Source organism: Cebidichthys violaceus, unplaced genomic scaffold, assembly GCF_023349555.1.
Source record: "Cebidichthys violaceus isolate CVI_PGR_0920_01 unplaced genomic scaffold, fCebVio1.0.p SCAF_502, whole genome shotgun sequence".
NCBI classification, from domain to species: domain Eukaryota; kingdom Metazoa; phylum Chordata; class Actinopteri; order Perciformes; family Stichaeidae; genus Cebidichthys; species Cebidichthys violaceus.
The window spans coordinates 1-12,350 of record NW_027176709.1 but is presented as its reverse complement, the minus strand read 5'-3'; the positions used below and the strand labels follow the sequence as shown (position 1 = coordinate 12,350).

General features: G+C 41.7%; 1 protein-coding gene across 1 annotated transcript; it reads right to left on the bottom strand.

Moving 5' to 3' along the window:
* Positions 1-816: 816 nt before the first annotated feature.
* Positions 817-12,249, bottom strand: LOC137888043 (phospholipid-transporting ATPase ABCA3-like; the record flags this gene model as incomplete). Its single annotated transcript, XM_068731314.1, has 16 exons — positions 817-3,387; positions 3,816-3,889; positions 4,033-4,229; positions 4,745-4,915; positions 5,050-5,237; positions 5,328-5,522; positions 5,662-5,796; positions 7,089-7,261; positions 7,899-8,057; positions 8,501-8,720; positions 8,865-9,069; positions 9,528-9,801; positions 9,894-10,200; positions 10,290-10,488; positions 11,386-11,484; positions 12,099-12,249. Coding segments are annotated over 16 exons (2,879 nt in total), but the record flags the coding sequence as incomplete, so codon positions are not given.
* Between the last annotated feature and the right edge of the window lie 101 nt (positions 12,250-12,350).

Genomic DNA, 12,350 nt, shown 5'->3' with positions numbered 1-12,350 from the left:
ATGTTGAGATGTTCTTTGAACCAGTGTCAACAAACTGAACACTTCTTTGAACACTGGTTCAACCAGTGTTCAAAGAATAGTATAATAGTATAATATAGTACGTTAAAAATTCCTGACAGAAGTCAGGGGTCAAATTCTCCTGCAGACCACTAGACTGTCTTTTAGGTGTCTTCAGGGTCCTATATGTCTAGACCAGTATCCGTTTTTGGCTTGTTAATACAAAGATGGGGACCCTACAGGTCGCAAACTGTTGAGACGTGAGGACAACAGGGATAATATTCAGGGACTCTTCAAAGGACAGACTTATTTATCTGTTATTATTGTCAGACCACTCAGTGTGTTGGCCCTTTTTGTCATGTGAGATGAATCTTCCAAGGTTTTAGGACTCCCAGTTATAACCAAGGTTAATGAATGGTCAGTGAGTGTCCTCTCAGGTTGAGCAATACTGTGTGTGTGTGTGTGTGTGTGTGTGTGTGTGTGTGTGTGTGTGTGTGTGTGTGTGTGTGTGTGTGTGTCTTACTCAAGGACATGACATTGTCAGCTTGGATAAGGAGCTGAATGCGGATGCATTCAGTAGTTGACCACAGTATGGTCACTGTTGTCCAGATGTCTTAGTGACGACTCCTCCTACACCCCACCCTGTGCTCAGGTCCTTTAGAAGTCGTGTACAACCTGCACTCTGGGTCCGTCCTCCTTCAGACTGCATTGCACTCTGTATGACGACTGAACCTTCTCTACTTCAAAGACTAACTTCTTTTGTCACTGTTCATAGGACTCACTCTGTACTATTAATTCATTTTTTCCACCACAACCAGGAACTGGTATTTGCTACCATTTGCATAGAGCATTATTTATTTTAAAAAGAATAGTGACACATATACAGTTGGTCAGTTTCATGGTACATGTACAGTACAGTTACAATGATGTAAATTCCCTTTTTTAAATATGATACACTGTATTTCAAGATAACGCAATCCTTCAATATCAGCTGAGCAAACCTTTCCATTTTTACGTATACAACATTGATTCAAGTCATACATGTAATGAGAAAACAAATTGTGCAAAAACATGAACAAATGTAACAAAAGTCTAAATTAGGAGGTTAAATCCTTTAAAAGACCAATAAGCCACAAATCTGTGCCTTTCTGGAATGTCAGTTTCTACTTTACTTCGCACACACACATCTGATGACATGAAGAAAGCGCTGTAAATCATACAATGTTAAAAAAGTTGATTACTGTGAGTGCTTTTTGCTTTCATGTAAGACAGTAAATACATTCATATCACGTCTGTGAAGTCAGAGGGCTTTTTCCAAGAGTAGGAATGTCATTTGTACCCTCAAGTTAATGTGATCACTGATTCATCCGAGAATATCATTTTGATCTCCAACATGGACGAAAATCAGGCAACTGAGAATCCATCTCTCATCAATATGCGTGGGATTTTTAATTTTTTTTTAAACTTCAAATGTTTTTCTAAATATTCCTACAGAATACATAAATGCTCTTACAATGTTGTTTAAGTACAATCAAGGCTTTGAGACTGTGATAAATTGGGCACGTTCTGAAAGGTTCATAGTGGCACATCCACATGAAAGAGGAACAAACACTGAGCTGATCGTTCTTCCTCAGAACAAGGCATCTATTTTAAGTTTTTACTATCTATATACAGCCGTTTTGTTTTTGTATTGCATTCCCTGAAGGAGCAGCTCTACAATAAAAGGTGACAGAGCAGTAGTTTGTCCACTGCGCAATAACAATTTCTAAGTTATAATATTTAAGGACTATTATAGCACTGTTTTACTATAGTCTGGATGAAATCAGGAATCATGTGTTCTCTCTCACACTCTCTCTCACACTCTCTCTCTCTCTCTCTCTCTCTCTCTCTCTCTCTCTCTCTCTCTCTCTCTCTCTCTCTCTCTCTCTCTCTCTCTCTCTCTCTCTCACACACACACACACACTCACACACACACACACACACACACACACACACACACACACACACACACACACACACACACACACACACACACACACACACACACACACACACACACAGTGAAATGCATAGCAAGAAAAATGAAAACAATGTAAAAAAAAACCACCTCAAAGGTTATTGCAGTCTTGCGATTTTTAGGCCCAGATCAATCACATGCAGTCTGACACGACTTGATTTCAAGTTACGACCTCCCGTTTTACTGCAACGTTTGAACATCTTCTGTGTCACATAATTATTATATTTCTTTCTATATAGCGTCCATGTAAACTGTGATGGCTGGATATCCACATGGTAACACGCTGTTGCTGTAACTTGTTTGGCAGGAAAACCGAAAGATTGGTTCACAAGACCTGGACAATGGAGGCGTATTAAATGTACTCAGACCGGACTAAATGTACTCTGAGGATTAATGGTCTTCTAGCTATCGTTTTCAGCTCTCTGCTCCTCCAGCATCATGCACTCTGTAAATCGTATTGTATACATGCATTCATTAATGTGCCCAAAACAGTCTTTAAATGAGTAAATGTTCTGCTCTGGCCTGAATGAGCAAGTGTTTTCTTAGTACCATGAACACGTCACATTATTTACAGCTGGCAACAACATTAAGAGGCTCATAATGATTACCAGGCGTTTTGTATAGGGCAATATAAAGAAACAAGAACCCTCAATAGTTAGATAAGGCGCAAAGGTGTGCAATGATTTCATACACGCATCAAATGGAGTGGTTCATTCTCTTGTGATTATCACAGAAAAAAGCACAAATTCTTGGAAACAATCAATAAAATAAAATCATAAATAACAAAGACAAGCTGTACACACAAGTGCACAAAAATAAACCCAGTCACACACATTTCAGAGTAGTTGTAGTATCTGATGAGTGGTGTCATTGTCTTTAACGTCACTGGAAAGGTGCAGCACTCAGAGTTCATTACTTGGTATAATCCTGATCCCACACGCGTCATAATCCCAATTCTCCTACTTCCTTCGTCACACAGCAACAATAACAACATCATGAATGACCCGACAAAGACACACCGACGTGATACAGTAGTAGAAATGCTGAAGTTGATGCAACTGGCCCAGTGTGTGTGTGTGTGTGTGTGTGTTCTGGTGGTCAAGGTAAAAATGGAGCTGGAGATCAAACCTGCCCCGGCCTGTGTACACACCTGCTGTGAAACAGGTCCATGTACACAGGTCCTCCACACACACAAAGCACTGTAGAAAATGAACAATGCATGGACAGCTTCCTCGCTCCACTTACTTCCTTCCACTCTCAGTGCAGTGCTGGAACTGAGCAAAGCTGAGGAACACCTGCTCCAGTGATATCTGGCTAACGCAGTAGTCTTCAATCTGGTATTTCTCTTTGGCTGCCTCCAAAGTGCCAAACACCTGGAAGGTAGTGGAGAATAGGAAGGGAGAAAACATAGAATAGTGTAATTCAAATGCATCTCCGGTGTTATATAAGACTTTGTGTCAACGTCACAATTTAATGCTACAGTCTGCAACTTTTGAACATTGAAAATACAAATAAATACACGTTATTTCTGCTGTGTGCACACAGCTACTTACATATGTTTTACATTCTCTTTTCGTTTTTCAAAGCACGCTTTTCAGTGTTGTTTAAAGTGTATACCATGACCATGCAACTATAACCATTACTGTGCACACAGCTAAGCATGTTTTACTTCTGTGATTGAACATTTTGTTTAAAGCTATGAAGCGTTTAAGCATTACTGTGTACCATTCTGTGCTCTAGAGGGAGCCCTAACACAGCACAAGAGCAGAGATAGTACTGCATTTCTGTATAAACAAGTTACCTGGGCCCAGGTAAGTGTTTTGTCAGTCAAATGATAGTGCACCATTCCTTGGTGCTCATCCTTTAATTGACTTCCTGGAGTGGGAGAAAATAAAAAACGTTCAAATGTAGAATGATAACTGTTAATTCAACTACAATAACACACTTTGTTCTGTGGTTAAAAACATAATTACAGTTACTGTAAACGTCATTGTAAATGTTAACTGTATGTCTCTGACCTGGGAAGGTACTTTCGATGAAGTCTTTAAAAAGCTGCAGGTCACTATCCTCCAGCTCAGCCTCTATGTGTACTTTCGCCAGCAGGGTGTAGCCACTGCCGAACTTGCTCTTCAGGTGTTGGGGACTCCCGAGGCACTTGAACTGACCGTTGACCATCACTGCCAGCCGGGTACACAGCGCCTCACACTCCTCCATACTAGTGCGGGAACATATCAGGGAGACAAGGTCAAAGTTTTAAAACATCCTAATGCCGTCTCCCTTTCATGCATCAAGATGTAGAATAAAACTTATTTTAAGATGTATTCAGATCTTTTACTTGGTGTTAGTAACATTGGTAGTACCAAATTAGTAATCTTGTGAAACCGAACCGAAAAACCCGGCCCAGTGTTGTCAGCTCTTTTCCAATGAAAGTAGGTAGCAGCACTAGCTCCAATAGTCACTAAATCAAGCGAGAAAGTCGCCAAATCTGCATTTATTTTTTGTCAGAGCATTTCATTTAGTGATTGCTCGCGCCCCAGCTCTAATTACAAATATAAGTATAACATTTTAATTATGACAGAAGTTTTGGTAGCTGATTATTTCCTTCTGAAATGACGTAAAGTAGAAGTATAAAATAGCACAAAATGAAAATATTCAAGTAAAGGACCCTCAAAAATGTACAGTACTTACATTGCACCATTGCTGATATCCAATACAAACTATTAAGCTCACCTATGAGAAGTGATGATTATGGCCTTTCCAGACTCCCGTGTGCGCGTAACAGCGTCCCACAGCAGTCTCCTGGCCACTGGGTCCATCCCGGTCGAAGGCTCATCCAGGAAGATGACCGGAGGCCCACCAATCAGAGCCATGCCTGCACTCAGCTTCCGCTTGTTACCGCCACTGCATACATTGATGATGACATATTATTTACATGCACTTGCCCTAAAAAAAATAGAGCAATATTCAGGCAAAGATGTAAATCCTGTGGCGCCAAAACAGAAAAAAAAGGGAAGGCTCAGAACAGTCTACCATACCTGTAGCTGCGGATCAATTTATCAGCATGGGGCTCCAGCAGCAGCGACCTCAGGACATTCTCCACACAGCCAGACACATACCTCTCTGGTATTCCTCTGAGTCTGGCATACATACTCAGAGTTTCTCTTCCTGTCATGTGGTCCAACACGGCATCAAACTGTGGGCAGTAACCAATGCGCTGCTGCACCTGCAGTCCAGAGATAAATGTTCTCTTTCAAATCTGGCCTTTTGTTTTTATTATAAAATGTCCTTTCCTTCCATCCCCGTCTGCTCTTACCTTTTTAATGTCCCTCAAGATGCTGTATCCATCAATGTAGGCGTCCCCGGAGGTAACGCTCTCATCACATGTCAGCATCTTAAAGGTTGTGGTCTTGCCTGCTCCATTGAAGCCCAGAAGGCCGAAGCACTCTCCCTTCCCTACGGCTAGAGACAGCCTGTCCACAGCCAGAAGATTCTCCCCGCTGCTGTACACCTGAGAAGGAGAGATAACAGCGGGTCTGTACCACCATGTCATATCTCACTGAGACAAACGCCTCTGGAGCCACACGCATCTTTCAACACTGAGGCAGTCTGTCTCATTTAGACGAGGACAAGACTCCTGTGCTTCGTACCTTGCTGAGCTCCTGCAGTATGAGAGGGCTGCCCACCATAGATTCTACCATTGGCTGGCACTCCAGGACCCTCTTCCTCTCTTCAGCCACATCCCTGTCCTCTGGAAGCAGTGCTGCATCCTCTATTAGAGGTAACTAACACACACACGTAAAAAATCAAACACCACGTCACAATAAAAAGGGACTCCAGGGAATGTTGTATGCCTTCTGGCAGCAATAGTACAAACATGTCCTTTCAAAACAATGAACTATAATACATATAAATGTGTAATAGTATTATATTACTATAATACATATAGTACTATTTCATAGTAGCCTACAGAAGTAGCCCGTAATAGGTACACGATTAGGCAAACTGTAACTACAACCTTTGACTCTAACTCTCTTTATAAAAAGGTATTTAGGCCTGCAACTATTATTTTTATTATCGATTCATCTGTATTTATTTTCTCGATAAATCACAATAATGAAAAAGGCCTGTTTCAATTTGCTAAAGCCAAAGACAGCGTCTTGAAATTGCCTTTTTTGATATTCAATTTAAAATACAATTGTGTAAGATAAAGAAAATCCATAAATTCTCACAAATTGAAAAAACTGACAAGGCAATGTTTGGCATTTTTGCTTGAAAAATGTCATTCAAGATTATTCAATTATCAAATCATTTCAGCAATAAATGCTTTTCAAAACACAGTTTCACTGGTGTTTTCTTAAATCAGTTGAAGGAGTTTCAGTCGTTCAGATGAGATATGAAATTCTTAAATGTCACAGAATCCCTATATTTGAGTCTATGTGCTTATGAATGCAGAGGTGGTTATAGATCTTAGAAGTGTGAAGTAACACCTCGTTAACTCTTCAGCGTGGCTGCGGCTCTGGTGTCATTATGTAAGAAAATTATATTTGAAATGTATCCATTTTGGAAAAGATAATTAACATATTTAACAAAATCACTTTCATTAAATTCAAGACTGTTACCCTTGATATAATAAATCAGTTTGCAGGGAAATCTGCACTTAGAGGGAAGATAATTAAGGGTCTTTCTTCTGTTCTGTTATTAGTCTCATGCTCAAGTTCTTACAGCCTGCAAAGTGCCCAGTGACCAATGTTGCCAACTGACACTTAACCTAATACAAACCAATTATTTCAGTTAAAAGATACTTCAGAGTTTAGCATGTTGTCTATTCCCTGTACATTGGTTCAAATCTGCATGATCACAGACCGTTCACAAACTATTCTAGTTGTCTTCATTGACTTCTCTTTTTCAGGCTCCAGTTTGAATATGTCTAACCACACTTTGAAAATTGTTTCTTGGAGAGACCTGCTGTGCAGTGCAAGCTGTGGTTGCCGGAAAATTTCGGATAAAACTGAAAAGTTTCCACTCCACCAAACAAAAACAAAAACACTGACACCGCTCCACACAATCCATCTACCTGTTTGCGTCTTCTGCACAGGGAGGCGAGGAGTCGCCGGAGAGTGCGGACACACTGCAGCTCGATGACAAACAGCAGGATAATGAAGACTACACCCTGCAGTGAGAAGGCCACAACGTAGCGTCCCACACCAGGCTCCGACATCGAGAAGTAGTTTCTCTGGTACGTGATGTCTAGAAGCAGAAGAATACAGAGTTATGTCAAGTAAATTAAGAGCATACATATGCTGGGTTTATCTGAACATTTCATTTGTGTTTAATTTGGTGATTTGAACAAAACTACAAAATACAATTTGCAGCTTAAAAAAGTCTTTAGTTAAATGGAGTCTGGTGCATTTGTGCCCCCTCCATTTTTCTCTTTACTTTCCATTTCAGGAAGTATTTGTTGAGCCGTCCTCGTCACAAGAGGACCTTGTTTACTGTAAACTACACTCAACTTGTAGCGAACAAACAAACTTTTGAAAGTGTGTAGACATAAAAAAACAAGTGAAAATAAACTTTTAAGTCGATCTGTTCCATTTCTGCTTGAACTCTGTGTTCTTTGTTGAAAGAAATTATCTTTCAATATCTATATATAGTCTATATATAGGATACATCGTTATTTTTATAGTCATTGTCACTACAAAAGGTAAACCTATACGTGTGTAATACTGACACCCACATTATGACTCATCATTATAATTATATATTCAATAACATATATCACATATTAAATGGTAAAATCAGGTAGTAAAAACACACACTGTACCACCTATACGTAAACAAACAAAGACCTCCTCATTCTCTTAGGCTGCATTTAGGCAGTACTTACTTAAAATGTCGCACACATGTTGGCTGAAGTTACTGGGGGTGCAAAACGAGATGAATTCGTAGTTCTGGTAGAACTGGCTGAAGGACATGCCCAGGCAATAGTTTGGAAAGATCAGGAATACCTTATCCAGTAAGTGCGACAAGTCCCGCAGCTGCAACTCTGGAGAAGGAAACAAGAATGATAACGAACAAAAAAAAGGCTTTATTGTGTACATTTCCCCCCATTTTCCTCTTGATTGTATTGTCAATTCACCACATTCACTAGTGGTTATCACTGCTAAGTCCCACGTTGACCTGCGGAGTCTTTGGACAGCCAATAGCCTCCTCACTGATATTTCAAAAGCCCACTCCTCTCCACACAGGCATCTCAATCAACCAGTAGGAGTTGCTAGAACATGATCCCTCATTGGCTTCTCACCACAAATACTGCAGATTTGCATTCAATGAGGGACACAAGTGGGCAAGTGCTTTTTTTCCCTCTGCGCCATCCACACACTGCACTCAAGATATATTCAGCCAAACACAAACACGTTTCAAATCCTTCACACTAGCACATAACATATTGGCCGGAGCATAAAACAAGAAGCCTGTGTCTCCTCTCACCTGGGATGGTCATGATGGTGACAGCCAGAAAGGTGGCAGTGCCAGAGATCACGTTGAAGATGGTAAGGCGTGTGTAGGCAGAAGCGGCAGTGGAGAAGAGGAAGCTGAGCAGGTACATAAGAGGCACAACAGCCCAGCCATACAGCAGCAGTAATAGCAACACATCTACCAGGTGGTTGTTGTCTACAAAAGCCTTGACTCCGAATGCCTGAAACACCACCTGAGAGCAGGAAACAAGTAAAGTCAAGAGACTGTACAATACATCTATGTTATGCATACTGTACTCTCTGACTGGACAGCTGTTTACACTAGCTTGTCAGTGTCACTACCTTTATTACAACAAGTAATCGGATGTCACACTGACCAGCATGAGGAGACAGGGCAGCAGGAAGTTGATCAGGTCCCACAGCAGCGCAGAGAACCAGAAGTTTGACAGGTAGACACCGCTGACCTTCTGCACATGCTTGGACTTGATAGAGGACTCGGTTACGAGCAGAAGGGCAAATGTGCTGGACAGGGAGGCCATACCATACATCAGGTTTATAGCGATGATGAAACCCGTCTTTCCCCTGCAGATGGAGGAAAAGAAAGAGAAATGAGAGAAAAAGAGAGGAGGAGGTGAAAAGGGTTTCATGACAGGAAGAAATTGAAGAGAAATGGTGCAAAGGAAAGGCAAAGGAATAGAAAAAAAAACAACTTGATCTCCATCTGTTCAAATCCTCACTGCTTACAACATTTAAAATCAATACTAATTTACTTTTTCTTGTCAGTATGATTGCTACACAAAAAGACCTGGGGTTTGAATCTATATCAAAATACCTTTTGAGTTATTTTTTTCCCCTGAAAATGTTTCAATTCATACCTTAACCTCAGATAAGTGGTGATACATATATACCAGTTAAGTGCAACAGAATTGACTGACATTCAAGTAGGGGAACCTTTCTTGTCTTGCAGCATGAATGCTGATCCCTTGAAAAACTGGCCAAAAAAAATCCTAATAGAACTCATCTCCCTTCCCTCCACTCACTCTCTGAGCTGGCTCTGGGCGGTCTCAGACAGGTTGCGTGGCATTGGGTAATTCCCTGTCTGGATGGAAGCATTCGGCCCTGCTAGCAGTTTGAACAGAGCATTGTCCACCATCATGAGGGCCGTGGCGGGTGTGTGGTAGCCCTCGTTGTTGAAGTAGGCTGTTGCTTCTGCATATTGGCGGTTGCTGCCACGGAAAGCAGCACCCACCACACAGCGCTCATTAAAGCTGCCACCTTCCTCCTCCGCCTGGGTCAGGATGTAATCAGTGAAATCTGACGGGGAGCGGGGAAAAAACAGCATGTGGTCAGTAAATACTCAGCTAACCAGTAAAGCCAAGCCCCCCCGTCTCTCTTGCGATGCTTACCCGTGATGTTGATGAGCTGGCCGAGCTGGGCAGAGAGCTGTGAACTGTACGCGTTTGCCAGGGCAGCAGCCAGTGGACCCACCCCAGGCTGTAGACCCACAGGCACCCTGGTGGAGCCATAGCGTCTGAGTGCCAGCCTCAGTTGAGGAGCGTCCTGGTGATTGGGAAAGGAGCGTGCCACAACTAAGGCTAAAACGGTGAAGACCAAAGGGACGAGGAACTGAGCCACCATCACCTTCCAGTTCCTCCAGCTGTACAGCGCCCTCTTCAGGAACATGGCATAGAACTGTTGCAGGTGTAGTCTGGCCTGATGGGAGAGGAGGAACTGAAATGTGAGCAAAATGAACGACGTGCAGAAAAACATGAAAAGCATCAGTCTGCTTCCCCTTATCTCACCCCGGTGTTCAGCTTGATGTTGGAGCAGTCCTCGGAAATGAGCGTGCCGCTGTCTGTGAAGTCAGTGACATCGGTCATGCCGCTGATGCTGCTGGCGTCATCTGTGGTCCAGTCATGGGAGCGTCTCTCATGTTGGTACTGCAGGGCTGGCAGCTGGATTGCCTGGATGTCCAAACTAGAATCCACCAGCTTTCCCACCCTGAACACACAAATCAATATGTGCTTATCTATCAACTTACTCTTTCCTGTGGAACGGAACAGCAAAATTATGAACGGACTAAAAAAAAAATAAGATTTTGGACCAAGTAGTATTTGTATGTGACAATGATAAAACTAAAACATAATCTAATTTGACATGTTTGGTCATCAGATGTTTTAGATTATACAGTATTTAATTTGGAATTCATTATTTTAACGAAATCTAAAAATAAAAAGCCTTAATGATTGCAGTGTTACTCTCTAACTGACAAGGCAGCAAAATAGCGAACGCCAGAAGAGAGCTAAATGACCAAATGTTCAAACAGCAGCTTTTCTTGTCATGTTGGTGTCATGTTTGATGTTTGGTGTGTCGGGTTTAAGGCCAGAACACACTGATGGACTCTCAGTGTGACTTGAAAATAATGAGGCCTGTGAGACAAACAGTCTTAGCAGCGCCAATTACAATGACATACACTCTGCATGCTATAGTTGAAATGCACGCATTGTTAGCGGTGTGCAGAGAAAGCGCTCTCCCGCTTGTTGCCACAGATACACATGTCAAGTCTACGGGGAAGCAGAAATAACTGCTCAGTAAGCAGCTGGGACTGAGATGTGTGAGCAGAAGGAGAGAAAGCGAACACATCAGCCATATCACTGGTTTGCTCAATGTTGTAGTTCCATGAATTCCAAAATAGATGTATGACTGCAGAGCTACTAGAACAGGCATTTTTAAATATAGGTACTATATGGAACCCACTTTCTTTTGAATTAAAATACCTCCTCTTGTGCATTGCTGCTTAACTGAAAATGTACCTAGCAGTAGGAGAGTTAGTCCTTGAGTCAGATCCTACAGATTTAGAAGACACAGTCACATTCGCTCATGTCATGTTTCTCCCACCTGAGGAAAACCTCTTCCATAGTGGTCACTGAAGCTCCGTAGCTGGCGATGCCCAGCTCCTCTCTGTTCATCTCCAGCTCAGCAAACAGCAGCTCAAACCTGAGAGCAAACACAAAGTGGACACACACATTACACACTACACTTACAGTGGGACAAATGTATATATACACAACAATGTGAGCTATGGATGAGTACAAAGCTGCCAAATTTGACCTTGTTTCGTTGGGCTTTGAAATCATATATTTGTGCCTTAAGTTCCGCTTTAAATCTAATCATAGAACAGTAACTAGTGTCACTGTGGAGTCAAAGTCCAAATCGTGGGGAGAAAAATATTGATTTTCATTATATAACAACTACATAAAACAAAGCAAAGGGAGATATGGCAAAAAAAAGGGGGGGGGGGGGGGGAATTGAAAGGTTGTGGTAAATAAGAGACATTTTTTTGTATATTTATCACACTGATACCAGTTGTTTGTGTTGCTCTAATAAAAAAAAAAGTGTTTAATGCACAGAACCAGAAAGAGAAAAAGCCATACGGTTATTCTATGTATTTATCATAATCATATACCCAGAGTTAGTGCAAGTCGGCCCCTTTCACAGAAGTTATTATGTCAGCAGGTGTGATTTTGTGTCAATGGTCTTTCTACCTTTTAGGCCACTTCACACTTTCCACTGTGTTATTGTGAAAATGAACAAAGATGTGACTGACTCACCTGTTGGTGCTTTCTTTGGGCAGGATGTAAGAGAGCTCGGCTCCCGCGCTGCTCTCCAGTGTGGCATTAGGAACATACATGTGGACGAGGCGGGTGATCTCGGACACATTACAAAGAGCATCCTTCACTATCACCATGTGGTAGCCAGCACCTGGTGAGCAGAAGAAAGGAGGTATAATTAATTGTAGCAATTATGTAGTTGAATTACTGGAGTTTCAATTCTCCTGATTGTCCAGGTCTGAATTATAAAGC